The 25,712-nt window shown below is 41.0% G+C and overlaps 1 protein-coding gene across 1 annotated transcript in view; it reads right to left on the reverse strand.

Moving 5' to 3' along the window:
* Positions 1–4,360: 4,360 nt before the first annotated feature.
* The window catches only part of LOC138453202 (adhesion G protein-coupled receptor F5-like), a 1,258,340-nt gene continuing 1,236,988 nt past the window's right edge, over positions 4,361–25,712 (reverse strand). Inside the window, exon 21 of the mRNA XM_069605829.1 lies at positions 4,361–14,783. Coding sequence (XP_069461930.1) covers positions 14,707–14,783 — 77 coding nt within the window. The 3' untranslated portion in view covers positions 4,361–14,706. The remainder of the gene's footprint in view (positions 14,784–25,712) is intronic.

Raw genomic sequence — 25,712 nt, forward strand, 5'->3', positions numbered from 1 at the left:
AGCCTCCCACATTCGAAAGTCTTTGACATCAGTGAAAGATCTGAGCCCGACTGAGGGAGACCTAGAACATGAAATAAGTGAGGAACGGAATCCCTTAACAAATGTGAATAAAGCTTGGGGAAAGGAGCCCCTGCAAGTGCTGTGATTGTAAGGTCTGAGCCCGGATGAAGGAGATCTACGTTGAATCAGGCACTTTTCTTGACAGGTCTGAGAAGAGGCAGAGTTAACACTCGACAGGCAGACAAACGGAGAGTGGGCTCCTGTGCCCTGCCACACCCTTTCTTTCAACTTCCAGCACAGCCCTTTTCTTTACAAACAACGGCACATGGAATTGCAAGGAATATTTTGGTGCGTATGTGCAGATCTTTGGCTCGTTCTTGGCCCCAGGGGCAGGGGGCCATAATTAAGTCCAATAATGACCGCCCCAAATATTTTCCTTGTGCTGTCAATACATACCCTTTACATATATAATATCACACTTCAGCAGTATATTGGACACAGGCACAAAATGCATGCAGGCAGAAATCAATCATTTGAGCGCATTCTGTATAAACCAGCTGCGGAGAGATTGAAATAAACCCTAGGCACAAAAGCCATTACACATATGTGCCGCGAAATCCCTTCATTGGTCATTTGAAGTGCATGCTCTGATTCCTGGCACGTGGCATCATTACCAGCATTTCATCTTAATGGGGCAGCGCGCCAAGAAGAATGCCACATGTACAATGTCAAAAATGCAGACTACAGTGTTCACGCAAAGGCACTATTTTCTGAATAATATCCAATTGCGGGATTGGCATTTCCTAGCTCCTGGTGCAGCTGACCTCAAAAACCCATCCGTCCATTCCAGCTGCCAAAAATGTCCAAGCACTTGTCAAAGTTCCTGACCCCAATAGCCTCTCCCATGGCTCTTCAATGTGGATGCGGATTTATAGTGACCAGTACTGAAATAGATGTTTTAACTGCAGCCTTATGAAAATGGTATGTAGTGCACTGTTGGTGACTTGAAATTTAATGGATTATTTCATGTGTTTCTTTATTTATTTAAAAAAATTATATGGCGCAATCTCAGACGGAAGGGCGTCTAGGCACTATGGGGGTGGCAGTGAATCCTGAAAAAAGAGACCTCAACACATAAGAAATGAACACATTGGAGAGTCAGAACAGGTACGTTTTTAGTGCCCTACGAAAAGGAAAATACTCCTCAATGGCTCGCAACATGGGGGGGGAGAATTCCAGAGTCTGAGCACCAAAACTGAAAATGACCGACCCCCAAGCCGGGCCCGCTGAAACCTAAGGACTTTCAAATGCAGCTGGGATGCAGATCGTAAATGTCTAATAGGACAGTAACATTGAATCTTCTTCTTGAGGTATTCAGGTCCAGATTATGCATAACATGATGAGTGACACAGAGTATCTTAAAATCTATCCTTGACGCCACTGGAAGCCAGTGAAGACGTTGCAATACCTCTGAGGACGGAGTCATCCAAGGCACCCTCAGCGCTAGTATGGCTGCTGAATTGTGAAGCACCTGCATCCGCTGGATTTGGTATTTAGGTTGCCCCAGATAAATACCATTGCAATAATCCAAAGACCCCATGGTAGTGGAGGTAACCACCGTAGTCCGACATGCCGAAGCATAGGGAGAGTTTTCCTCAGTATTTTAAGCTTCCCAAACCCTGTGCTACATATTGCTGAAATCTGCGCTACTCGTGATTAGGGAGTAGCTTCACCCCTAAACTCTTAACAGATGAGCAGGTAACAGGGCAAGGACCCAAAGAGTCAGGCCTGTGTTGGGCTTTCCATAGCTTGTCCGCACTGTGTGTACCAAACACCAAAATCTCGGTTTTGCTGCCATTTAGTTTTAACCAGTTGCCTGCCATCAATTTACTGATTTTATCCAAACAGTCCCGAAGTTTACAGGGAGCATCAGTTTGAGGGCAGTCCGGCATGAACACTGAGTGTCATCAGCATAGGTGTAAAAAAGGACTCCGCACTCAGCGATGAGATTGGCAAGGAGACAGACAGTAGAGTATCGTGATCCACAGTATCGAAAGCTGCAGACAGATCAAGGAGAATTAGAACTCCAGACTCTCTGCGGTCTTGAAGTAGATATAAATCATCCAGGAATTAAATCATAACGGATTCCGTTCCCATAGTGGGACGGAAATCAGACTGGAAAGGGTGTAGGCAATCGTTGTCTTCCAGGGATCTCAAAAACTGTGGAGTAACAACTGCCTCCATCAGTTTCATAACAGAAGGAATGAGGGAGAAGGGGCGATAATTACCAACCTTCAGGGGGTCTGAATTAGCTTTCTTCAAGAGGTGGGAGACCACCGTGTGCTTCAAATAAGCAGGAATAGTCCCTGTAGTGAAAGAATACTGAAGAGCCTTAGTAAACAAAAAGATTGCGATTTGCGGGGGAGCATTTAACATTCAAAGAGGAACTGCGTCGTGGGGTGAGGCCGATTTAAGACCATGTAGTGCTCGCATTATAACTTCATTGTCAACAGGTTAAAAATAAAATAGCTTAGCTGAGCAGGGGCAGGCGCAACCTCAGCCAGCCTGACCAAGGGCTGTTTGACCAAGTCAGCCGATTGACCATCCCTGATTGTTCAGCGGATATTGCAAATTTGATCAAAGACAAAAGTGCCAATTACATTACACTGTGACTGAGCATCAGGTAATTTAGCCTACTTCCTAGAAGAGGGAGCGGATAGTTCCTTAGCCACTAAAAACACTTCCCTGGAGGAACAGAGCAAATCAATTATTCGATTGGCATAGAAATTGGCTTTTTGAGTAACAATCATTTAGTGATAGCAGGAGATTGCAAACTAATAAGAGGTACGAGCTTCCTCGAGATAGTTACGGCGCCACTTTCTTTCTAAACGACGACAAGCCTGTTTCTGTTCTCGAAGGTCAGAAGTAAACCAGGCAGCTGTGAGTTTGGATCTCCCTAAACGAGTTTTCAGGGGGGCCAGGTCACCGGCCACCTTTACCAGGGATTTCAGGAGAGGGGTACAGAGGTTATCTCCCTCACCACTATATTCATTGTTGGCTTCAAGCAACCGGGGTCCCTAAAAACTGACAAGTCAACCTTGTGCCAAGCACTAAAAGACTGCAAAACCATGAGAAACCTTTGAAGCTGGAGGTGAGGTTCTGATGGTAAAAGGAACCAAAAAGTGGTCGGACCAGATAACCAGAACGGCGGTGAAGCTGTCAACCAGCGATTCCTCTGAAAAAATCAAGTCCAAGAAATTACCACTTTTGTAAGTGGGAAGATGGTAGAGAAACAAATGTAAATTGTATGGCTTTTTACCAAATCTTTGTCAAAAATTATGCTGCAACAATGCATCATTGCAGCATATTATTTTAAAAAGATTTCTAGAGATCCCTCACTTTGCTCAGTCGCTCACGCTTATTTGAGGGAATAATTAGGGCCCTCCACTTAAACTATTCACCAGGCATGAATGCCCATGAACCATGTCATTTACTGGATACTATTCCCCCATTTGCCTCTAGAAACAATTGTAAATTGCATGTTTTTTATCCTATCTTTCTCAAACATTGTGCTGGAAACATGCATCATTTCAGCTCATTATGTGAAAGTATTTTCTCATGGGAAAACCCCCGCCAACACTCCTATACGTTATTTTTTGCTCCATCACTATGCTCGGCCATTCGCGTTAATATGAAGAAATATTTTGGACCCTCATCTGAAAACATTCACCACCCTGATGTCTCACCCATGAAACATTTAGAATCATGCTGCCCCTTCATGAACTATCCACCCCCTCACCTAGGACCAAATGCTGCTTCTGCCACTGGGTGACACAACATATTACTCTTCTTCCATGTGAATGCACTTGTGCCCAGCCAGGGGTCCTGTCAACCACTAGACCGGAAAGGCGGAGGGTTAGGAAGCCAGGCTCACCTTTTATAGTCCAACAACATCTGGCTGAAATATTTACCATTTGCATGCGCAAATGGTAATTATTACATGAGGATTGGGCCTATACTTAGGTTGATTTGCAAAGTTTGACATTGTCAATTATTCTTTACTTTTCAGGTGTTCTATTAAAACTGTTAAACTTTCATTCAGGTATTTAGGAAAAATATCACACAGACGAAAGTGTTGATTTTAGATTACGAGCCCATTATTTTTTTCGAAATTTACTTAATGAAACAGTATTGGAATTGCAATGGAATTGCCATAAGTTATTCTGTGATGTAAATCATTTTTCCATATTTTTTCCAACCATGATAAACTGTGGTTATATATATTTAATTGCGATTTAGTTCTCGCTTACAAACCTTGTACAGTTAGTCAAAAACAGTGTCAGAAAAAGAAGCCAGCCAATGACTTGTCAGTAAATGTTTTATTCAGCAGAACCAACCCAGTACTTCAAAGTTTAAGAATCAAGTAAGTTATTAACAAAATTCAAAATGACAAGGTATGGAATACAGTACAAAATATTGAACATAAAATCAAAGTAAGTCAATATTGATGGAGGTAGGTTACAAGCATTTCCATAAACATAGATACATCTACGAACTCTTTATATTAATCATAAATGGAGCATTTATTGCGTACATATAACAATGATTACTGTAAGTAAATAGTGAAACTGAGTATGAAGGACACAGAAAGTTTGTGTAATGTATATCACTTTGGACTGACTGTTTAGTTATGGCTATAAAGTAGCTATCTTATGATAAAATACTTTTTCAAGCACACATCATTTTCAATTAATATAACACTGCTGAGATCTCACAAACAGTTATTGTTTGGTGCAGCTGTGTTTAAGCTACTTTAAGAGCAGCATGAGGATTTGGAGGAACAACAGGTCTCATACACATGTTGCTAACTGTTGTCCGTGCTAAATTATTCCAAAACCTCACCAGAAAACAATTAAATTAATGTCTGCTGCTAATGAAATAGAGACAACTCTTTGCTCCAGAATAGAGACATCCCTGGGTATGTTGTTTGCCCTTGTTTTGTGTGTTTTGCTTGAGTTTGGTAACATAATACAATAGCATGTAAAGAGGAACAAGTACAATGAAATAAAAATGTATCATTAAAAAAATAATTACAAATATTATGTCTCCTGACCTATTTTTGACCTCATTAAGAACACAATGTAGATTTAAGAACAAAAAGAGAGAGATATTGAGGGTGAGAGTTTATATAACTTACCACATTATATCAAACATTATATTGCATTTATCAGTTATTAGAAACATGACAGAAGTGCAAACAGTATAACATCCCATAGAAGCAGAAGTAGAATAGTCTGTGCTGTGCACCTATACATTGAGACTTATCTACAAAAGACATCTACAGGGATAAAGATTTAATGATGGAAATCATACTGCAAATTCTGTGTCATCTGCCATCAGACATGTAAACACATCAGTGGACTGCATGTGAACATGCATTTGCTAAGATGTACAAAAGGCATTACGTATTGGTGGCTTTGTGTTTTATTGAACTCAAATAATTTCTTAGGAGATCACTTATGTCACAGCTTACGACAATCTTTCTAACATAAGACGTTTTAGGATATCATTAAAGTGCAGATGTTAAACTGCGGCTTTGAGATCCCATTTTCATTCACTAGTTGTAAGGTGGTTTTAAGTCTGCTAAGAAGTACATTATCACATAGCTTGATTTCTTCAATATACAAGACATTTTGTTCACAAATGGACAAAAGTTATAATTATAATTCAAGAACACAAGGATTGTTATTTGATTAATTAATGTGTTGTGTACCATTTGTGTACGTTATATAACAGTTCATGTGTGTCTAAAAAACTTGCATGCCACATTTCTGATCGTATAGTGGGTGCTGTTATTGAAAAGGCAGCATTAAATGCCTGATAACATTCGAATTTCCTTTGAAATTAAGATGTGTTATTTTGAATTAAATGGAGCCTATAGATATTGAACTACAAATATGTATTTGGTGTCAACTTTACTTTATTATATTTATATAGCGCAGCCATGGGCCCTTAGGCATTAGGGTATGTAACAAGACGGACAACAAGAAACACAGAGGGGGGAATAAGAAGTAGGTGAGGTCAGAGTACAGAACTAGTCAGATAGGAGGGAGGGAGGGGACGTGTCCAATCAAGTTACGAAACCAGCCACGTTTTCAGCTTTTTTCTGAAAAGACTCAGGGAGGCGAGACAGCGTAGCTCGGAAGGGAGCAAGTTCCAAACCTTCGGGGCTGCAGCGAAAAAGGCAACATTTGCAATCTTGTTCGTTTTACATCTAGGCGTGACCAGCAGATCTTAATTATTGGACCGAAGGGATCTGCTATTAAACTTTTTACCAATGAGATTTTGCAAGTTCAGGGGCAGAAGGGTGGATCTGCATATAAATGTAATGACCATAAGGCGGTAGCGGATTCGAGCTTCCACCGGGAGCCAATGCAGAGCCTGCCTCGACGCTGAGACATGGTCACACGGGAGAAACCAACTTCTACTCCGACTGCTCCATTCTGGACGACCTGGAGTCTATTGATGTCCGCTTTACCTAGGCCCACCAGAATACTACTACAATAATCTATTTTCGAACAAATAATAGCTCTCGATATGGTTGCAGCGTTATCCTGGGAAATAAAAGGTCTCAGGTGCGCCAGTAGCTTCACATAATAAACAGCTGCCGAGACAAGGCAAGCCAGGTGAGACCTCATATTCAATAGTTGATCAAGAGTAACCCCTAGGTTTTTACTTTTGCCTGTGGGTAAAGTTTCACTTCACAAATCATAAAGCAGCAATAGTCAGGGTGCACCTTCGCTAGCATTGATGCAGTGCCTACAGTCATCACCTCAGTTTTACTTCTGTTGAGGGAGAGGCTATTGCCATCCATCCAATTCTCAATCAGACAGTAGACTCTATTAAGTTCACCTTCATCTGTGGCATGAAAGCCAGTCAGCGGGATGACACATTGAGTGTCATCCGCATAGTTAGAAAACAGGACTCCCGCCTGCTCCAAAAGGGCAAAGAAGGGAGCCATGAAGATGTTATAAAAGCATGGGGAAATGCAGGCCCCCTGTGGCACCCTGAATGCCACTGGCACCGGAGCAGCCTCTACCTCATCCACAGAAACCCTACTTTCTCTATTGGCTAAAAAAGACCCTATCCATTAAGCTGCGAGAGGTGAAAGATTGGCCCCCTCCACCATTCTGGAAACCAGAATGGCGTGGTCAACCAAGTCAAATGCAGCGGACAAATCCAATGATATTAAGATAGACAGAGATCCTTTATCCAATTGCTCCAAAAGTCTTATTTTCAATTCCAGTAATGATGTTTCAGTTCCAAAACCCCTTCTGAAACCTGATTGATAGGGGTCCAAAATGGGGAATTCATCAAGATGTTTCGAAATTTGATTATATGCAATGCGGTCAAGGATTTTCAATAAGAACGGCGTATTAGATATGGGCCTATAGTTAAGGGGAACCGCCAGATCTAGGACAGGTTTTCTCAGTATGGGGGTGGCCAAGGCTTTTTTTATATCCACTGGAATGGACCCTTCTGATAAGGAAGAGTTGACGAATTTGCAGATAGCATCCAGGAGGATGGGGGGACAGGATTTAATTATCATTGAGAGCACAGGTTTCCTTTGCACGTGGTAGCTTTCAGCTGTTCTACAACCGTAGCCAGGTCCTCAACCCAGATAGGTGTAAAATGAAACTGGAGAATGGAGGGGCATCTAACAAAAGACTCCCGCCTGACATCTGTCTGAGTAGACAAGCATTTTGAAAAAATGTTTTTAAACTATGTCCAATCTAATGCTGCTAAGCTTGTTTTGCATCGTGTCTTGAATGTTTTGACAACAGGAGGCATCCTTAATTAAGTAATTCGCTAATGCAGGGGAAATGTTCTCCTGTTCCTTCAATATTTTAAATAATTCTTTCACATCAGACTTGGCGTTCTGAATTCTTGAGTTGTGAACGTTTTTCTCGGCTGCCACAATCTCTGATTTATAAACTTTAGCACCTGCTTTGTAAACCGCCAGAGATTGGGGACATTGATTGGCTTTCCATAAATGGAAGAGCTTAAGAGACAATGATTTCAATTTTTCCAGGACCGGTGAAAACCAGGGTTTGCTTTTCTTCCCTTCCAATTTTCTGGATTTCAAAGGGTCCAGGGAGTTGGTAATGGCATCTAGGTTATCAATAAGAATTTTAGACATATCAGCAACACAGGTGTGGAGTCCCCAAACAGAGTATTAAAGCCGATTAAGGGTTCAATTTTTTCGCAGGTTTCAAGTTCCTCACCATCGTGGTATGGGGCTTTCTGTTTAAAACAACATTAAGTTTCAAACTAAAACCCTTTATAAATAAGAAGCTACTCATTTATATTGAAATATGTTCTAAAGTCACAACATTCACTAAAAGGCACAACAATAATAGCGCTGCACAGCTTAAAGGGTATTGCCTTTGACTTTTCACCCAGCGTTTGGTAAACATGTACTTTCCTAAATTAACCTGTCCATTACTAGCAAAGGGAAAATCTACTTTTTTCACAATGTCATGCCCCCATCTCCCTGCAACTGGGTCTGGGCTTAGGTGCTGCTAAGTGAACCAAATATCCCAGAACTAGCACAGGCATGCTAACCAATTGTAGTGGTCCATATAACAAAAGGACCTTATAGTTTGAAAACCAATGAGAAACTGTGTATCTAATGTTTCTAAAGATTACATGTTTTAGAGGTAGGCATATGTTGTCCTCCTGATAGTGTGCAGCTAATCACAATCCTAGTTTCTAAAGAAAGTATATTTAGATGTTCCCCTTAAGCCAATCCAGACAATTGATAGGTTTTTCATTATTGCCACATAGTTATGTCACATCTGATGTATTTTTGATATAAAAGTTATGATTTGTGTGAAGAACGCTGAGAGAACCTGAGCGTACGTCCATTGATGTTCGTTGTAAACTCCCCGTTTTAGATATTTTTTAATAAAACAGTACTTTGCCATTTTCCTGAGTTGGTTTGGTTATTTGTATTTGGAGTTATTCTGTGTGATCCCATCCATTACATATGCATGTTCCTAAAGGCCCTAAGCTCAGAATCCTCCTATACCACAAAGCACATTGTTTACAACTACCAAGTCCTTTCAATTGACCTAATCCTGCACCATCTCGCAAGTCCACCTTCTCCCATCTCCCACTAAGCAGTTGTTACACTTCCAGGCTAGCACCATTCCCTTTTACAATTACTGTAATAGTTGTAGTATTCGTAAAAAGATAATTTGAACTAATTTTACCATTACGTGTTGAATTTTACAGTGTCAATTTACCTTTTTTGGAAAATGTTGAAAACATGTTTGATTTAGTAGCTCTTTATTTTGGGAACCTCGTTTTGGCAACTTGATCTTTTTGCACTTTTCTTATGTCCAAATACTGAAATATCAACCGAAACACTTGAATGAGCATGAAATGCTCGTAGAAATTCAGCACCATTTTAATTTAAAACGTTTCTGCATACTTTTAGATCGTTTCAATTTATATTGTATTTTCTACATGGTATATGAAAATGTAGACACACACGTTTTACGCTGTAATTGGCAATGGTGGCTTGCTGTTATATTACATGAAGTCTGCCTTGTTTGTGCTTCCAGCCCATCCCTGTTTTACAGAATGTGTCATCTGCAACCTTGGGTGAAACCAAAGTGCTGGTGTCTACCTGTGTTAGTGCATTCCCTAATGGGCATTCATAAAATTACAAGAGTTGTGATCCATGCAAATGAGCCAATCGAGTTGCACCACTATTGTTCACATTGTAGAACAAGTATGGACAAATATACCTTCAGAGGGAGCTGCCTATTTATGACCACAGAGGATGTGGGTCTATGATTTGCATTCCCATCCTGGGAGACTGTCTGTATCGATGTAAAAAGAAGGTTTCTCTGGAAACCCCTGCAAGGAATTCCAACTCATGGCAAACCTACAGCCCTTGTTCAGAGGCAGGGTCTGGCATTACATAGCATATTTCTGCCCTGTGTACCACAAGCATCTGCTCTAAGCGGAAAGAGAAGGGGAAGCTAGAGACCTGCATATGTAGATCAAACCTGGTCTACACTGACCCATGTGGGGGCTTCCCAGTCCCATTAAAGGAATGAGAACACCCAGGCACACCTTGCACAGAGACGGGGGATGCCATGCTCTAAGAGTATGCCAGTGGTTAGGTCTGCAAGCACGCAGAAATGGAGAGATGGAGAGTGCAGCTGCATGTCTGACCATAGTTTTCTTTAACTAAGTGGAACACAGCTCCACTGGCCACCAGAGGTTTACACACTCCGGCTTTGCCAGTTTGAGACACGAGACACACTACTTTATAGACTAACATGAAATAGTGCAATTGATTCCACTAAGAAACCCCGAGAGGTACCACACTGAGATATTCCTTATAGAAGATGCCAAAATGCAAGCCATCTGGGTGTGCTTCAAAACTTTGGAGGAAAACCTTTAGTTGCAGATGGAAGAGAGGGGTTGAAATTTCTGAAAAGCCAGGGTTCCCCCTATTACCTTGATGCCATCATCCTATGGATATATTAACACACATGTCTAATACATATACATATATAAGGTGATCATATCCTTCAAAACTCAATTGCATCTTTGATGAGAAATGTCTCACTCCCCAGCCACACCTACACAAATATATCTAGGTGTCTTTCCCAGCACACCCATGCAATTGCATACATGGTAATCTTGCCTCTTACAACTGGGAGACATGTATCCCCCATTTCCAAAGACATAATTCCTATTAACTATAGACTTGATTCCTATTAGGGTTGTCCCTATATCGCCAAGACAGTCTTCCTTGTGCTTTCTTCCAAATGTTAGCACACTACACATTTGAGAATTCTTATTTACTGGAAGTATCTACTCTACAAATCGCTTCATTTTTATTAAAGTACTTATGAGCCAAGTCATATGCACTTCTCACTGTGGGATGATCAGCAAAGAAATCTGTTGTATTGCATAATAAGATTTAAATACAAATGTAACCTAGGGTAGAGACCCTTTTTCTGATAAATAATCAAGGAATTTGGTAAATTGATTGAAAATTCACAGGTGGCAGAGACTCTTGAAGTTCATCACACTCTCATCTTCACTGATTTATAGCAAGGAAAATCCCTATTTCATAGAAATGAAGGCGAGCCCAGAAAACAAAGTACTTTCAGAAACTTTTTAGAGCTGCCAGAGTCATGAATCGGATTACTGACATGTACTTTTTAGAGAAGGAGTCCTCATTTGCCTCATCCGTTGCTATATACTTTTAGTACCTTCTTGCTGCATCAAGATCTGCAGAGTACACACGTTTTAATATGAAATTCAAAAATTATGTTAAATGGTCCCTCTTTACTGAACATCTCTCTTTCATAATATGTCAATGCATGGTTCGTGAATATCTTTTGCTTCAATGCTCCAAATATTTGATTACATGTAAACTCCTATTACCCATACCCAATTCTGTATGCTTTGAACATCTACCCCTTCCCTTCTCCCTTTGTTCCCTGTTCGTTCTTGTATGTCCTCCCCTTGTTCGGCCATTCATAATTATTTATTAGATCATCTTATTGTTTACCACTATATTTGTATTACATTGTTGCAATACCTTTGTTATTGGTAATTTCAACTACTCATATTAAACCTATCAAAAAGATTGATCTAATCATGTGTTTAACTGTTATTACTATTAAATGATCAATAACAATCATTAAACAAAAAAAGATCTGGAGAGTAAATAATGACTCTGGCAAGATTAAATTACCTTTCACATGAGAACTATTGATACTGTGACTTGACATGTATAGTCTGCTATTATAACCCGGGGAATGTTCAAAGAAGATTCTTGATGGACAATCAGTGGGCTACACAAAGCGGTATAACCTGCCTTTTGGTATGTATAGCTGGAAGATTATTCAGAATCCTGCATTCCAAAAGTACCGATTTCCTGTGACATTTTCAAGAGCAACATGGGTTACAATAGGTTACAATAGGTTTATAGAGCCCCTCCTCAGGCCATAGCAGAGGTTATGGCCCTGTAAACGTCATTTTATACCCGTGCTGTGCTCAGGCCTTTAAAGCTCAGACCTATAAAGCTTAATTAGAACATTTGAATGCTGGCAATTCATTAAAAACCATGGTGGAGCTGAGGGCACATAACAATGGCAAGGGCCAGTAACATATGTTACAGCCTTCTCCAGCAGTGCTGTAATGAAATTGTACTATGATAAAATCACAAAAACCGGTGAAAAATAAATTAAAAACAAAATGAAATAGTTGGAGAAGGTGCTTGAAACCTTTCAGCGAGCATTGGTGGAATAATAGATAAGGCAGAAAAGGAAAATTCATGCAGAATGTTGTGAGAGAAACAATGGTTAAAGTGCTGCTGACCGCTTGTTATTCAATGGGCTGCTAGTATTCCAATGTTAGAATGTTTGATTAATTCTACTATGGCTTTCACCCCTGTGGCTGGGGGCAGAAATGTCTGCCCCCCGCTATGGGGGTGATAGCCATTCGCACCCCAGGTTTTTATCAGGGGTTTGAATGGTTTATTTCTTTTTCTCTGGAGATTGGCTGTGCTTATTGCGCGACCGCAATCTCCTGAGGGGAAAAAAAAGATGTTCAAGTCTGTTTTTCATTTCTATAGTGGCTGGGAGCAGGAGGAGCACTGGGACTGGAGCACAAAGCTCCGGTCTAGCCGGTAAGTATGGAGGGAGAGAGTTTAAAGTGGTTTGTTTTGTTTTTAGGGTGTGGGGAGGCAACAGGGAGACGTTCCCTGTTTCCTCCCCACATCCTAAAAAAAAGATGGCACCACCCAGTAAGAGCCTCTGGTGACTGTAAATAACAGACAGAGAATATGTATTCTCGCCCGATGTTCCAGCCACCTGATTGACCGAATGCGAATGTCCTAACATTTTGATGATTCTCCTTTACCTTTCATTGTTTTAAACAGAGCATTCTAACCTGACTGGCGGCAACATCCCTTGTCCCTCATCAAAGGCCTGAGAGACTGACTTCAGAATGTGTCAATAGTGCTTAAAAGAACACAAACTAAACTATATGGCAAGTTGTAGAGGAAATAGAAAGGCTTACACATAACTCAAGATAACAGACGCTATATCATTAATCTATTAAAAAAGGCCATCCCTGTAAATATTGATTATTTACTTTTACCTTTGAAATAGAAGAAACATAAAGTGGGTGGATGTTCATGTGGAAGGATGTGGGAATGCTTGGCAACACCATTAATACATCCTTTATAAAAGAGTTACAGATTCTTTGATTTAGGAGCGGTTTTAAGAAGTTGGGTGCACTGTGACTGCTTCATGCGAAATGGCAAGAGTATTATTTACTGTAGCAAGATGACATCTGCCTGGATTTATGCCACTTCCAGCAGTTTAAGAGGATGCCAAGGGATAAACCAGTCAAGATCAGTAATGACCGACGGTAACTTAATGACCCATGGAGGATATAGCACACATTCTACAGTGTTGTAATTGCGAAGATATCATTGGCTGATGGTCAAATAGCAAATATTTCAAATGAATGCCCATGTGGTAGCTGACATCTATATTCGGTATCTATCGTACACATGCAGTTTTCAATACATGCCTCTATTTCCCAGTTCTTGACTCCATCCTCACCCCACTCACCGTCCTCCGGGTCCTGGTGTCTTAACTCTCTAACTAATCCCGTTGACAATCTGCCAAGATCTAAGTGACTGCATCTCTTTGAAATACTCAGGATCATCATGACTTCATCTTGGATCCATTTCACTTTTGTTTGCTAGTGTCCTTGGTTCTCATCGTGTTGTGTGCTAATCACAGCAGCTTTCTATTCTGAAGTATTTTTTAATATTTCTTTTCTGTATTGTAGCATTTTTTCTTCATCATGAGTACAGTTCATCAACCTTCACAATCTCTCAGAAAGAAATGACCCCAAAATACCAAAATGTCTTTCAGCACATTATAGTTGTTTGGCAGAGCAGCTAATAATTGGAATGACAAGTGATCTCCAAGCTTAATGTTTATCACAGTTAATATAGGTTTGGTAAATCGAAAGGCGGCTTTGCCACTGCAATCGTTTTTGTGTTTACCAAAACAAACTTCACCATAGGGGAGGCTAAAAAAGTTCTGTGTGTCTATTTATGATGTACTGCACTATATGCAACACATCTGGGGTCAGGCAACCGAGCCCGGATACTCTTTGGGTGTGCTGCAAAAGTGGCGTGCCCCTTGAATCTTTTTCTCGGCCCAGAAGAACAAGTGGAATTTCATCAGCATATGTACTATCTACACATGTCACAGATGACCTGTACTTATCCAACCCTGAGTCAACACATATCTGCTCTTGTGTCCCATGTGTTCACTGGCTGAATACATTTTCCTCTCATTATCCCGCTTTGGAAAGCTGCCGTTGGCCAGTACATCCCTTATGTTCTGATGGTCTACTGAGGCTGGAGAAAGAGATGGCCATGTTGCTCTCCCTATATTGTACTGACCCTTACATTACTAGCTTTATTTGTGTATATGCTGCTCTGGCAGCCTCCTGAAACTGGTAAATGACAGGTTATAACTGTGAAGAACTTTGAAAAATAGACTCTACATTACAATGTGAATTGTAGTTACACAATTAGGTAAAGGCATTATTCGAAGAATCGTCTTTGCCTCGCCGCCCATCGTGTCAATCCAATGTAGAATATGAATTTGACGTTTCTTCTCTGGAGCTGGACTGTTGTGCAGTGGAAACATTGTATGCAGCTACAAAAGAAAGCAAAACACAAGGCATTAACAAAGCACTTATCAAATGTTATATTATATGTTATTGGGCATTAATAGTGTGCCCATCACCACCATAGTGAATTTACGGCACCTAAACATTGGCCGAAAATGAAGTGTGTTGTGAACCAACATTAGTGTTTTTAAAACATTTACAGGAGAGAAGAGATGGGCGGAGTTAGAATAAGCTTGGAGAGGAGATAGAATAAGTGTGATGATGGGAAATGTTAGTAGAAAGAGTGAGAGAAGACCAGGACAAACATATTTAGAGGGGCAAGACATAAGGACTCTAATGGTGGGATATGGTTCTCTTTGTGGGGATGCATGGATGATAACTGAAGGCCGTTGTCTGTAGTGAATGAATGGGATGGCATCCTCTAGGCCAGTAGCGTCTGGGGGCTAGATTAATATGATGATTGGATGTGTGATGTACTTTTGCCAAGTCAGTTTATGAATACCGTGTATTTCACGGCCGAACACTGATTTTGCCAAGCCAGCTGATGAAGAGTCAGCGTCAATTGCAGGACATCTTGAAGATGAATGCATGGGGAAAGAGAGAGTGGAGAGGAAGGTGTGATAAAGTAGAGTTCTGTCCAGTGAAAATAAGTTCTCACACCTATCTTGGGTCAAGGATTTGATGGACAATGAGGCAAGGCAATGGCTTAAATCAGAGGTAGCGAAAGGAAGGAAACAAAGAAAGGAAGGAAACAACATTTGTCATCTGATGGCAGGCTAGCATATGCGGTTAAGTTTGGATATGGAGTGGGATGTACTGATTCTGATTAGTTTTAAGATGGGGAGCAGATTACACTGTATATAGTTCTCGTTGGAATGAGAAGTGCCAAATAAGGTGGTTAATTCTGAGCAATGGCCGGTCACAAGTTCTAGTAGTCTGGGTCCATACTCAATGAAGTGGTAGGCTAGCTACTGCTGAAGTAACTGAGCTCATACAAAGCCTCAGAACTCACAGGCAATTCAGATGGCAAAACCGCAGACAGATAGGCATGTGAGCCACCTATACTCTGTACTCAGCACCTGCGTGTTTATTAGCAGATGTTTCACTGTGAAACGTCGTCAATATTTAATATTGCCCCAACATACATACAATAAGTGTCAATCAGGATAGTAGTGGACCAGCTTTCTTGAGTATGTAATAGAGCAAACTCACCAGGTGTATAGGCTTATAATAGGTAAATCGCATAAGTGATTTTGTAGAAAATGGCTGGCGGGTCTGTTGAGGCACGTCAAATATTGTGCTATTTAGTTGTTCAAAAAGATATCCACGTTTGTAGTACAGGCTAGAGTAAGCATTTAAAGTCTATCCGGCAATTCGTTTTGACAAAGTTACCTGGCACCAGTTAAAGGACAGGGAAAAGGTTGGAAAGTGTACCAAATATCGCGAGACCCAGTTACACGGATAGCTTTTGGAATTTGAGTGGAGTTGTATAGGAATCGAATATTCAAAGTAATAGGGCCAATATAACAAGAAGTGTGTTTACCATTAGAGGGCAATGTGTGCTGAGAAACAGGAGTGCAAACTCGTGAGAATATGTTGAGCAGAACCTATTCAGACAGCAGGAAAGATCCCCAGGTAGTGCAGTTGTTGTGCATGTCTGGGAGATGTAAAAATACGTTTTTTGAATGGAAAAACAGGGGAGCTTGTATCCCTACAGCAAAATGTAAAGCTCGGGAAACAAGTGCAGCAATTAGAGAAAATGATGACTAAACAGGCCGTTCATTAGAAGTGTGGCAGCATGACTACTTGGGTTCATACATCCCTGCCATTCAATATAGTTAGGCAACCGGCCAATTCAGGACAAACAATTGTAATACAGCTGGAGGGCTTGGGCAGTGATCAGAGCCTTGGAATAGCTCATCTCTAGCTGCCGCCAAAAAGCAGTTCTGTTATTAACTGAGACTTGATGAAATTGTTGGAACTTCTAGTAACGCGGGATGATAGGGAGAACATTATTACAAAGGGCGTCCTCAATGCCAGACTGTGTGTGACGACCGAAATAAGGGATGAGAGCAAACTCGAGGAAGAATTATGCAGTATCCCCGGAGGCGTCCCACTCAATTATAAATCAGATGCACGAGGGTGGGCGCTTCAACACCTCCTAACGCTTTAACAGAGCTTAACGGCAGGTGGCCTGGACACAGAATCCCGTAGGTACACGTTTATAAAAGGAAGGTCATCCTCAATTATTGACTATTGCATAGTGGATATCTATCTCTTCCCCCAAATAGTTAATTTCTCGATAATAAACCGGGTTGAAAGTGACCATTTCCCTGTAATGGTGAAGGTGCAATATTCACATATAACAAATCCCTCACTAGAATCATCAGTGTCCAATTATAACACTATGGGCTTCATTACAACCCCGGTGGTAGCCGTGCCGGTAAAAATGGCAGGCTGCCACCGGAGTTTTGTTTTTTTCCGGTGCCTGGTGATATAACCTAGTGCCACTGGTTGGTTTCTATCTGCTATGTGAGCTGTGTGTCTGTGAGTGGAGTTTGGAGTGTCCGTGTGAGGCATGGAATGGGGTGAGTGAGAGGGTTCCAGGGATGATGGTTGGGGACTTGCAGGGAGAGAGCCAAGGGTAGAAGCAGCATATCACTTTATCTCCAGTCTCACCTTTCCTACTGAAGCTGTAACTGATAAAGAAGACTTACCTTTTATAACCCTGGCTCTGGCGTGGTTCCTGAGTATCCTGCATATGTATGAACCACCCGAAGTTACATCACCTGGGAATGGGGAATCACTAGGGCATTACAGCCCTGGCAGTCCGTGAAGCCAGGCGCTGGAAAATGTCACTCTCCATTCCCATTTGAGTCCCATACGATGGTAATGGGGATGACGGTAGCACCGGCACCGTTAATAACGGTGCTAACGTGAAAGTCTGCGAGCGGGTGCCGTTCCGCCCGTCAGGCCAACTCTGGCGGGCGGGTGTTCATCTGCCCTGCAAACTTTTACTTTGCCGGTCCCGTAACAACAGCACCGGTAGGCTACCGGCACCGTTGTTACCAGACCGTTAAAGTTGTAATGAGGCCCATTATGAGTTCAAAAAGATTGGCCATTTGATGGCATCATGCATTTTACTGTGATCACAAAACTCACAGACTGCATTCTAGCTAGTGAGTCGGTATGCTCATCATGCACTTAAAACGTGGACTCGCAAATAGTAACACACACTGCTCAACCTCACGTGAGTGAGTGATGCTCCCTGGTGTGATAGGGAGTGGAGGACTATGAAGACTCTACTTTTTAATTCAGATGAGGACAGGAGCACTCAGGCAGGGCTTTTATTTAAACTGAAGGATTATAAACAACGACTATAAGAGAAAGGAATCAGAGTATGTAGCAAAACATTGGGACAAGCTGGAGATGGCAGGCAACACTAATAATTCCAATCAATTCTGGAGGTTGGTGGCTGGGAAATGTGCTGCCCCGGGAGAAAACATTGCTGCTCTACATTTCTCACTTTCAGGGGATCTGTTTCGATGCTGATCATGTAGGCCTATATACCGTTAAGGATCTATGTGCCAAAGATATCATGTTCAGCATGGAGGAGATCTCTATGAATCTAAAACTGTTCTGTTCCGGTAAAGCGGATGGCCCCGATGGTCTGCATTTGGATATTTTAAAGTGCTTTTCAAGATGGTTGCTTCCAATTTTATTTAAGCTTTTTAAATCAGTTAGCTATTCTGTGGTTTTACCATGCTCATGGGCTCACAGTATTATAGTCCCTATTTTTAGGAAAGAAGCTATAAGTGACCCAAATTGCTATCAACCAATTTTTCTTCTAGATATACCAGGTAATGTTTTTTTCTAAATGTCTGTTAACCAGAATAGAGGAGTGGGCCACCTCCCAGAATTTACAAAAACCCACTCAAGCAGGTTTTAGGAGAGGATTTTCAACTCTCGATCATGGTTTGCTCCTAAACATGCTGATTAATAAGTACTGTGCAATTTGAGGTTGGAAGATGTATGTGCCTTTTATCGATTTAGAAAGAAAAGGACTTTGATGCACTAAAGATGCCCGCAGGGCTCCCGACCTAAATACAATTGTGTTATAAGGACACTTATGCGTTGTCGGGAGTTTTTCCAACAATTAAGGGTGTTAAGCAAGGCTGTGCTTTAGCTTCTCTGCTATTTATTCTGTTCCTTTACCGTCTTTAACACTGGGGCAGTAGGCTCAAAGGTCAGTCATCCCTTGCTGCATGGCACCCCCTTTGAAGAACTTTTGTATGCTGATGGTACAGCTTTACTTGATCTGTCTCCCCAGGGGCTGCAGTGTGGTCTCTCTTATGCTGAGTAATATTTTACAGCTCACAGCCTAAACATGAACAGGGTGAAGACCAAGGTATTAGTGTTCGGGAAAGGCAGAAATCGATACTGGGCACTTAAGAGTGAACAAATGGAGGTAGTCATATTGCTACCTAGGTTTACCTTTCTCTAAAAATGCAACTTGGTCCAGGCATATAAATGCAACGGCCACAAAGGCTGTGGCAAGGCCGGGGGGAGGGGGACTGCTAAGATTTTATCATATGTATGGTTGGCAGATGCTTGATAGAGGTCTACAGGCCAAGCAATACAAACACTGTTGCTATACAGGAGTGAGATCTGAGGTTACTCCAATTGTTCCACTTTGGAGGCAAATCAAAACAAAATCTTTATGAATAAACTCAACTTTTTCAAAACATTCAAATCAAAACATTTATATTTTTCCAATTTGCACTTTTCCAAAATTATACACATCATAAAGCATCATAAAGCAGAAAGATAAAAGATAAAAAAAAGAAGATAAAATGAAACAATATCTCAAAACACATATAAAACGTATATTCATATAAAATTCATAAACGTATAACAATAAACAGAGCCATATAAAATACACAAGCTTCAACACAAGACTGTAGTTGCCCAATGATGCTTATACTAATGTCAATCGATGTAATGGCTTAAAGGTTGATACATAGTATCCTCATAAAGGCAACTCATTTTCTTGTGCGCCCTACACCGTTACAGCGTCAATTGCAGCACTTAGACTTAAAACATTCATAAAATTAAGAGTTGCAAATAGAATGCTCATAGCTTTAGTGGTCAGAATGTTTGGCCATCTATTTTCTGGCGACATCAGACCAAAATAAGTCATATGCTTCCAGAAAAACGTTCCTCTCAAATCCATGAGGGCCGGGCGTTCCACTATTACATGCTTTAGGGTTTCTCTAACAGATATCTGCGCAATAGCGACAGTGATTGTCTTTATCATCAATAAGTTTCCTTCTTGCCAAGACATCTCGTGTTAAATATAAGTTAAAGTGTAAACGTAAGATCGCAGATCTCAGCTGTGGTGACGGAGTTCTACACAAATATGAATCCATTTCTTTGCGTTTTTTCTGTTCAAATGCGGTCGCCTGAAAGTCCTTATAGGTGAGATATAATCTTCTTGTTTCAATGCAGTCCAACCTATAAAGCTTATCCTTGGCTCATCCGGATTGGTGATAAGAATGTCAATAGTCACATCAGCCTTCCCCAGAATTTTAAGGACACATACTGACAATGTTCAAACAAAGACATGAGATGATGACAACATATAAGCGGACAGAGTTGCCAGAATGTTATCAGTTTGTGTAAAGATTAAACATATGCGAAATAAGGCACATAAACATAATCGCCAATTATATTCTGCCAACAAGGAGGTAAGGCCCAACTCATATTGCAGCCACGGTCCTGGTATGCATAGTGGAAGATGAAGGACGCCCCTCCAAAATCTCACCTCTAAATTGTTCAAGAATACTGCCGTGATTATGTTTTTAGTCTCTAAACCATAGAGAATCATTGGCATAACTTTTTGTCGCCAATACAAAACGGCAGATTTAATTGAAAATTTGCCGTATTTGTATAAAATCAACCGTGTTTGCGATATGGCTGAGATTCATTTGTGTGGAAGCATTTTTAATTTGGAAGTCTACATGCGACATTCCACCGAACAAAATACCAAGATAGAGATAAATCGGTACAATGTCCAGGCTCGCATCATTAATCCTCCAATCCATTTTAGCTCCATTAGTTAACCTTAGAGCATATATTACTAACTGAGTTTTTTAAGATTAATGACTAATTCATTGTTATCTAGATAGGCACTAAGGGCGGTCAGGAGATGTTGCAGACCTATTGGTGTCTTCGAGATCAAGACGAGATCAGCCGCATACCACAAGGCCTTAATCGCAACGCCGTTCATTTTCTGTGAGTCCGAGCACACCTGAAGAAAGGCCTGCGCCACATCATGTATGAAAAAGTTAAAGAGGGCCGAAGCAAGGATGCACCCTTGCTTCAACCCTCTTGATGTAGATATTGCTGCAGAAAGAAGGCCTATCACTGATAGCCTAATTTTTATGGTGGTAGTAGAATGTAAGGCATAGATAATATCATAAGATGGCCGGACAATTTGCATTAAGTAATTTTATCATTAGCTTGACTCGTGATACTCAGTCGAAGGCCGAGTGTAAATCAACAAACGCGAAATAAATCAGTTGTTTGGACTTTTGTGCTTGAGATTTGAGGGCATTGAGGGTTAGGAGGTTCACAGCCGTTCTCAATCTGGCAACAACGCCGGTTTGATCTCTCAGGACTAATCTTGAGAAAACCTTCCCGGGGCATCAAGCAAGGTGATTGGCTGGTAGCTTGAGGGTACACCCCGATTACCTTTTTTGAAGATTGGTACTATCAAGGATGATTTCCACAAAGTTGGTATTTTTCTAGATCTTAATATACGTTGTTGAGAATACTGGCCCACTTTGTCAGATTTTGTTTAAACATAAAATTACTCAAGCCATTCGGTCCTGCTGCATGGGAGGATAAAGAGTTATTTATAAAATCTTCTATTATTTTCCGAGCATTCTAACTTCCAACCCACTGTAGATTTCATACCTATAATTATCAATATTTTCGTCAGCATATAGGTGTGAAAAGTGGTCAAGCCATACGGCTTCAGAAACCCCATTCAATTGAGCACTTATTTGTGTCAGATTCAATGTTTTGCTGAGCAGGGCCCACACTTGGGCAGAGTTTCTGTTAAGTGCAGAACTCATGAAAGCCTCACTGTCCATTTGAAACAATTTGGCTTTCCTTGCACAAGTCCAATTACGATACTTCGCGCCTGTTCATGTTTACTTGGTGAGAGTCTGGCAGTTAATCTTAGTTCTTTCCTATAAACAATTCTGGTTTGTTGTACAAGTGGATCAAACCTATGATTGGGGTTAGAATGAGATGCACCTTTATCAAAGTATATGTTGCTAAAGAAGGGCAGGAGCTCTGCCTAGGACTCAAGATCAGTCCGACTCTGATTTTCTACTGCCTCATTTAGGGCGTCAAGAGAATTATCAGACCATCTAAAGCGTGTTTTTGCATTGTTAACTAACAGAGTATGATTAAACCACTGTTGGTTGTTCTAATGCAGCTTAGAGTCCCATTGCCAAAATAATGTGAGAAGGTGATGGTCACTGACTGTTTGTTGTATTATTTCAAATTCGGTGGCCTTGTGAAATAAGGTTTCGGTCATGTAAATCTAATCTATGGTCGATTTTGACATACCTCTTTCCCACGTGTGATGAGGTGGAATGTCTCCCATAATGGCCATTTGCTATATGGAAATTATGATCCTCAGCAAACTTAACCCACCTCTCCTTTTCGTGTGCTTGTGGTACTTTTGTCGACCGCATACAATCAGGATTTAAATCTCCTATCAAAACAGTGGCCATGATGTCATGAGCTAATGTTATCATCTCCAAAACCCTTAATAGATCTTTATAAAATGTATCATCTGAGATGCAGCCGGATTATGGTATAAATTAATTAGTGCCAATGATTGAACAGAATTGGATATCTTGACTAATTGTGTGAAGCTATTCGGCGAGGCCCACTCAGTTATGGTCAAACCTCTGCCTGACGTCGGCCTCCCCCTTTGAGCAGCCAAAGCTGGTAGCAAAATAATATCATGATCATCCCACACTGGAGCTACCAACAACCAGGTCTCCTGAAGTGCCACTTTATCAAATTGATTTATGGGATGATTGTATCATCTAGTGTTCCAGCTAGCCAAGGAAGATATGTTTATACTTTTTCTATTAATGCTTATGCTTCCATGATATGCACTTTCTCTTGTTGGGCAATGTGGGTAGGCCCACAATATGAACATGAGCAAATAGGATGGCATTGTGATTCTGTAATTGGAGTCTCCTTACTTGCCAAGGATGACTTTCTTTCATAAATCAGGCTTTCTGGGTCCTGTGCAACCAGGAAACCCATCTTGAATAGGTCCATTTTGGCTTTCCAAATTGAATTCAGGACCAAGCCAGATTTAATCCATAGTCACACAATGGACACGTTTTGATCACAGACAAATTCAATTTGGTCGATATCACTTGAGGATATATCTTCCAAATTGGCTACATCTCCAAAGATGTTCAATATACTTGTACGACATAGGTCATATTTTTCGAAGTGAGCATCACAACGTTTAACAATCAGTGAATTACAAGTGTTTTTATTTTTGTTTTCCTGTCGACTTGGTTTAGCAATGTCATTTTTAGTCGAGTTCCTAGTTTGATCCGCTGTTAGCACAGAGACAGCTCGAAGGCAAGATTCATTGTGCGACCGTGACCAATCATTTGATTGATTAAGTGGAAGAAGAACATGTAATGCTTCTTTCATTATTGGACGATTGACATTCATTGGTTGGGGGACTGGCTTTCCCGTAACAGGACAAGGGGGTTCAACCACCATGGCTTGTGTGACATGTTGTAATAAATATGCATCAACTGCTGCTTTGATTGATGTCGTCTTGTAAGGCATTGTCCTCTACGAGTTCTTTTTTTCTGGTTTGCTCTGAGTTCAGTTCCAGATCTGAAATTGCTTGTACATCTGGTGCACGATTCAGATGAATATTCGCCATTCTGTGCACCTCAGTAGATGACTTCTCAATGAGGTTCACTATCTCACTTAGAGGCTCATAATTCAGTGAGTTGTTTTGTGATGAGGAACATCGTCAGACACTTTGTGAGTGTGCATGCCCCTCACCGGTACATGGATTGCAGAAGGATTTGTCAAGGCTGCAACAAGAGCCTGTGAAGATTTTGATGGTTGCATTATTGGTTAAATAGAAGGAGGCACTAGAGGCATTACTTTGTCTGACTGAGCTGGCTTAATTGCCTTCCGAGAGGCTGCTTTTGATTTAGTTGCAATTCGTTTTGGACGATGTCCAAGTGTAATTTTTTGGAGAAAAGCATCAGTGGAATCACCCCGGACATTGGAACGATATTTTTTGGTGCTCCTATCTAAGCTGATCCATGAGTCGTTTAAGTTGATTTCTTCCGGGGTGACATGCTCAACCGGACATATGATGTTCATAAACAAAGGCAACACAGAGGAGATAGAATTGACGTTATTCGAATCTTTCAGCAAGAAGGGTGGTTCAGTTACGCCTTCATTTTCTCTCCTGTTGCCACAATTCCTAAAATGATGGGTGTCTACGGGTAGTTTTGTAATCCAGTCAAGTATTTGTTGTATCTGACTGGATTGCTGTGTAATTTTCATATCTAAAACACTCATATAGTTCAAATAAACTTGCAACAGTTGAATTTACAGCAGCTAAGGTGATTTCAATGAGGGCAAGATTTGCCTTTGGGTTATCAGAGTTGTTAATCTGCAGACGGCACTGAGGTGTGGGTTGTAGAAAAGAGTCGGCAATTGATTGAATGGTGGTGTCCATGGAGCCTGGGGCACCCTAATCTGTAGTTTTCAAGCCATGTGTCTTATTCAGTTTACCTGTGCTGGCATGAATGGAAATATCCGATGGTGCAGGCAACATTTCACTAATCTGAGTCACAGAGGACATGAGTTTGCCGTTATTTGTATGTTTTTTAGGCGTTTGAGCTATTGTCAAAATAGTAAGATCGGACACAGTAGATGGAATCGTATCCTTACATGTTTCATTCGTAATAGATGTAGAAGGAAGGATAGGATACAAACTCACAGGCACCACCGCCTCTTGTGGGTGTAAATCATCCGGCATACACTCCTTTTGTTTAGCACAGAAAATGCGAATATCTCTATTCGTCAGTGGAGTTCTTAAAACTGGGGTAAGGGTGATAGATTTTCTCGATGTACGAGATATGGATGTTGCCTTCTTGGTGACAATTGAAGGCGTATTTAGTAACAGCCCTGAAGATTCAGGCATGTTTAATTTTAAGGTATACAAACTATATAACATGGACATGTATTTTTCTTCACAACAAACACACCAGTTTTAATCAGGCTACACAGAGCTCCAAACAAAATCAAATAATTAAACAGCCAGGATTACAGAAACTACTTAATGTAGTACCAGGCAGCAGCACGCAGCACCGCAACAAAGCGTCCAAGCGTGACTTTCAGGGATTGTTGTGTGCGCGCGTTCAAGGTTAAATAGGCACTCCCCCTGTCTAACGTGGCAAGAAGCCTAAACAAACAAATAACACAGTGTAAGAGATATTTAGCACAAAAGTGCTAATAAAGAGTCCATGACAACATTGTTCATTGTTCACCTTCTGAGGAACGTAGTTGTAATCCAAACTGAAACTAAAGTGAAGTCTTCAGGTTAAACCAGCAGAGCACAGTTCTGCGGCCAAGCAGGACTTTCAGGGACTTGCATGGGTTATTTTTTGAAAGTTTGCATGGGCCACTCGCAAAATCCCAAATTGAAGCTGGTGTTGGGTGCGTCTAACAAATTTGCTTGCACAGGGAGGTTCGAAAATTACTGGATAGTTGATGAACACGAAACATGGATTCCTTTCAGCATTCCTCTGTCTCACTTGAAAAACATTGCAAAAATAATAGCATTAAGTAATGACCAGGAGTTGAGTCTACGA

The sequence above is a fragment of the Ambystoma mexicanum genome, chromosome 4p (assembly GCF_040938575.1).
Source record: "Ambystoma mexicanum isolate Mex_15411 chromosome 4p, UKY_AmexF1_1, whole genome shotgun sequence".
NCBI classification, from domain to species: domain Eukaryota; kingdom Metazoa; phylum Chordata; class Amphibia; order Caudata; family Ambystomatidae; genus Ambystoma; species Ambystoma mexicanum.